This window comes from Pangasianodon hypophthalmus, chromosome 17, assembly GCF_027358585.1.
Source record: "Pangasianodon hypophthalmus isolate fPanHyp1 chromosome 17, fPanHyp1.pri, whole genome shotgun sequence".
NCBI classification, from domain to species: Eukaryota; Metazoa; Chordata; class Actinopteri; order Siluriformes; family Pangasiidae; genus Pangasianodon; species Pangasianodon hypophthalmus.
Window position 1 is genome coordinate 506,292 of NC_069726.1, and position 5,000 is coordinate 511,291.

Consider the following 5,000-nt stretch of genomic DNA (forward strand, 5'->3'; position numbering starts at 1 on the left):
ACATCTAGCTAGCTTTATTTTATGTATTTAAACACATTTTCTAACACTTTAATCTAACCAGCCCGGTCCTTTAACGCTGCTATAGTGAGTAAAAGATGAAAACTGTGGCTCAGAGACAATAAAAGTGCTCATTTTTGCCGTCACGCGCCGCACGACGAGGACAACGAACGAGTACGAGAGTATATGATGCGCGCTCGCGAGGAGGCCGTGCCCGCGTGCCCGGGGAATGCGCGCTCACGCGTACCAGGGTCCGCGCGCACGCTCCACGTCCATGACCTTTGAGGTCTCAGAGTTTCAGAAAATAAAATATTAATTTGTTTTATTAGAGTGTAGGTGAAAACGTGTATAATACACACACACACACACATGTAGGATGATATCAGTGCAATGTGTAGCATAAAGTTTGCATTAAAATAAGAGTTAAAATAAACCACAATTCCTGTTATGTAACACAGTGGAATACTGCTAACAGTGTGAGATAGCACAATGTACAGGAAAGGACACACACACACACACACACACACACACACACACACACACGCAGAGGCGCTGTAAAGGGGGTGATAATGCAGGAGGCCCGGCTTTAATGCACAGACTGGTGGAGTGTAAGTTGTTGTTTATTTTCCCAGGATTTCCAGCCACACTTGTGTATCCTGAAACACTGAGCATGCTGTGTGAACTGACTGTGCAGTTTTTCCACACTGTATCTGTACACTTATCTGCACAGAATATCCTCAAACCTTGAGTGTTAAACCTCGAGGTGGGAGAAAAAAATCGATTCAGTTCCTCTTTGCTCGATCATGTCCATTTATAGATGGCAGCACTAACTGTGAATACGTAAATAAATCGGCCATGAGCGCAGGATTAGGCATGAACTCGTGTGAGACTTGCTATCAGTGCTGTAGTGAAGGAGAAGGAGGAGAAAACGAGGAGTGCGTATCAGCAACGACCGTGTAGCTAAACATGTCAAGCGGGCGAATAAATAAAGCCGTGCATCAGTGCCTTCTGTGTGTTCCTGAAATCTACAACAACGCTGACTTGATTCCTTATCTAAAGGAACTTCATTGGTTGATAAAGTGACTAGTAAGCCTGTATGAGGGCTGAATGTGTGTGCGAGGGCTGTATGAGGGCTGTATGGGAGCTCTATAAGGGCTGTATGAGGGCTGAATGGGAGCTCTATAAGGGCTGTATAAGGGCTGAATGGGAGCTCTATATAAGGGCTGAATGGGAGCTCTATATAAGGGCTGAATGGGAGCTCTATAAAGGCTCTATAAGGGCTGAATGGGAGCTCTATAAAGGCTCTATAAGGGCTGAATGGGAGCTCTATAAAGGCTCTATAAGGGCTGAATGGGAGCTCTATATAAGGGCTGAATGGGAGCTCTATAAAGGCTCTATAAGGGCTGAATGGGAGCTCTATAAAGGCTCTATAAGGGCTGAATGGGAGCTCTATAAAGGCTCTATAAGGGCTGAATGGGAGCTCTATATAAGGGCTGAATGGGAGCTCTATAAAGGCTCTATAAGGGCTGAATGGGAGCTCTATAAAGGCTCTATAAGGGCTGAATGGGAGCTCTATAAAGGCTCTATAAGGGCTGAATGGGAGCTCTATAAAGGCTCTATAAGGGCTGAATGGGAGCTCTATAAGGGCTCTATAAGGGCTGAATGGGAGCTCTATAAAGGCTCTATAAGGGCTGAATGGGAGCTCTATAAAGGCTCTATAAGGGCTGAATGGGAGCTCTATAAAGGCTCTATAAGGGCTGAATGGGAGCTCTATAAGGGCTCTATAAGGGCTGAATGGGAGCTCTATAAAGGCTCTATAAGGGCTGAATGGGAGCTCTATAAAGGCTCTATAAGGGCTGAATGGGAGCTCTATAAGGGCTGTATGAGGGCTGAATGAGGGTTAGAGTTATTCCATCACTTGATCAGCTCCAGTGAAGTTGTTTCAGATAAGCGGTGTGTGTTGAAGCGGTGCTGAGGGCCGTGGTGTGTGATGTGACTGTTTGTGTTGCAGGTCTCTAATCTAACTCTGACATTCATCCTGCAGAAGGAGAACCAGCGTCTGTCCATCCCTCCCTCCGTCCCTCCGTCCGTCCAGTGCCCCTTTTATGTTGTACTACTGGTGCCGTGGTTCTGAGAGCAGTGCAATGTTAAAAGGGCATTGGCCGGGTTTTTCTCTCCGAGATCTTTCTCACACTCCTCCTCTTCCTCCTCCTCCTCTTCCTCATCCTCGACGCCGGTGCTGTTTACAGGAGCTCTGACGTCATTGCACTACTGTACCACACAGCGAGCAGTGCAATAGTATTGTCAAAGCATCTGTGAGCAGCTGGAGCACGTGTGTATGCGTGTGTGTGTATGTGTGTATGTGTGTATGTGTGTGCGTGCGTGGGCGGGCGTGTGTGTGTGTGTGTGTGCGTGCGTGGGCGTGTGTGTGTGTGTGTGTGTGTGTGTGTGTGTGTGTGTGTGTGTGTGTTCCTGATCCCTGAGACCCTATCAGTATTGTCTCTGCTGTGCGCTGTGTTCAGAGTAGTGCAATATTGCTTATAGGGTTTCAGGTTTTGGGTTAAACTCCACTCGAGTACTGAGACTGGTTTTATTTACTTACTTATTTATTTATTTATTTATTTATTTATAAAAAAGGTGTTAATTTTTATTTAGTTTTAAATTTCAGTGGACTTTTTATTACATTTCGTTCCTGGTTTGTAGACGTATTCATAGACTTATTCTGCCACATTGTTATTGATTCGGATTATTTTAGTTTCTGGTGTTTTTTTTTTTTGTTTTTTTTTTTAATTATTATTATTTTATTATTCCATGGGGATTTCATCATTTTAGTTTTTTTTTTTTTTAATTTTGTAAAACTATTTCTTATTTACATTTATGTAAATTTATTTTGTCGTATTTATTTTATATAATATTTTATTAATATTTAATTATTATTTATTCTATTTTAGCTGTTGGCTTTTAATCTGTTAGAGTTATTTTATTACGTTTATTTCATTATAATGGAAATATTTTAAATATTTGCTCTTTAATCCTTTGTTTTGTTATATTTAATATGATTTTATTTATTTGTTTCAGATGGAGTTGTTGTTATTGTTGTTGTTGTTGTTATTATTATTATTAGTATATAAGCCCTTTGGTTATTGATTGCTGAAGTGCAGTTTCTAACTCAGGAATTAGTTTTTGATTTTTTTTCTGAATAATTGTTGTTGATATATTTTGGTTTAATCCACACGTTGTTGTTGTTGTTGTTGTTTAGTTCCAGAAGGCCGAGGCGGATATCGAGTACGTGGAGAAGCGGCTGAAGTTCGATTTCGTGACGAGCGCTCGGGAGAACGGCTCTGCTGAGGTCTGACACGCAGTCGTTTAATAATAACGATTTAAAAATGTTTGCTCGTGTCATTAACTTTATGAAAATACTATTTCTATATTTTAGAAAAATAATATCATGAAAGTAAGGCAGACTGATAACAGGGAATGATTTTAATATAAAAATGTGTTTAGTGTAAATTAGAGGTGGTGCTGTGTGTGAAAGGTGACTGCAGAAGTCCAGGAAGGCCTCGAGTTGTTTAGTTGTTCTGTTATCTCGAAACATCATGCGGTAACCATGGAAACGTCCCGGTCCTGGTCCCGGTCCAGTGGGCCGGCAGTGAAACTGACCCCTCGCTCAGGATCACTGTCGTGTCCATGATGGTAAAGTAGCAGATTCTGACAGATATGATCTTAAATTGGATTGTGTGTGCGTGTGTGTCTGTCTGTGTGTGTGTGTGTGTGTGCGTGTGTGTCTCTGTGTGTGTGTCTCTGTCTCTCTGTGTGTGTGTGTGTGTGTCTGTGTGTGTGTCTGTGTGCGTGTGTGTGTGCGTGCGTGTCTGTGTGCGTGTGTGTGTGCGTGCGCGCGTGTGTGTCTCTGTGTGCGCGTGTGTCTCTGTGTGTGTCTCTGTGTGTGCATGCGTGTCTGTGTCTCTGTGTGTGTGTGTGTGTGTGTCTCTGTGCGTGTCTCCGTGTGTGTGTGCGTGTGTCTGCGTGTGTGTGTGTGTGTCTGTGTGTGCGTGTGTGTGTGTGTGTGTGTGTGTGTGTGTGGTAGGGAAACCCTGTTCAGCTGCTGGAGAGTCTGGCGGCCGTTAAGGCTCGTCACGCCGCTCTGTGTGTTCAGATGGAGGAAATCGCCGCTGAACAGAAACGCTCGATGGATTCGATCAGATCTCACCTGAACACCACGGTGAAGCTGGTGGAGGAGCTGCAGAACACGACAGACACACAGGTAACACCGACACAACACACGGTTATTCACTAACACACACACACACACACACCTGACACGTCACGTAAACCAGCGACTTCAGAACCTGAGTCTGTCTGAGAAATAACGGATCAGTGTGACGTTTCTGTCGCAGGTTCCTCCACTCACACAGGAAGAACAGGAAGCGAGAGATTCCCTCTGTTCATCAGTCACAGCTCTGTCTCTACAGGTCTCTCTCTCTCTCACACACACACACACACACACACACACACACACATTGGCATAATGATTACAGTAGCTAATTAATGCTATGATACATCTAAACCTCGGAAATCTTGCAGCTCTTTATTTATTAAAATACGATTTATTTTGTCAGAACATTTGTTCTACATCATCTCTGTGAGGATATTTAATATTTCTTGGTCCTTAGACATGACTAAAACATTCCTACACACTTTTCTATGTAAGATTATTCAGTTAATTGATTAACTGGTCAGTTTGTGTAATTTTATTGTGCAAATAAATCTGTTATTTGTTTATTTTTTCCCCTTTCTATAGACACCCTCTGAAGCGCACACACAGCAGGAGTCTGACTGTAAGTGTGGGGATTTAATCATTACAGCGGTTTGGAATGTTATAATATACAACAGTAATCTTAAAAAAATTAAAAATAAAAGTCATGACAGGAAGTGGTGAACTCCAGATCCATCTCCCATACACACATCGTGCACATGAAACCTCATGTATTTATCCTGATTACTGT

At 42.7% G+C, this 5,000-nt stretch overlaps 1 protein-coding gene across 1 annotated transcript in view; it reads left to right on the forward strand.

Moving 5' to 3' along the window:
• Positions 1–5,000, forward strand: part of ska2 (spindle and kinetochore associated complex subunit 2) — a 7,476-nt gene that overhangs the window by 365 nt on the left and 2,111 nt on the right. Inside the window, exons 2-5 of the mRNA XM_034312540.2 lie at positions 3,257–3,346; positions 4,082–4,258; positions 4,392–4,466; positions 4,796–4,832. Coding sequence (XP_034168431.1) covers positions 3,257–3,346; positions 4,082–4,258; positions 4,392–4,466; positions 4,796–4,832 — 379 coding nt within the window. The remainder of the gene's footprint in view (positions 1–3,256; positions 3,347–4,081; positions 4,259–4,391; positions 4,467–4,795; positions 4,833–5,000) is intronic.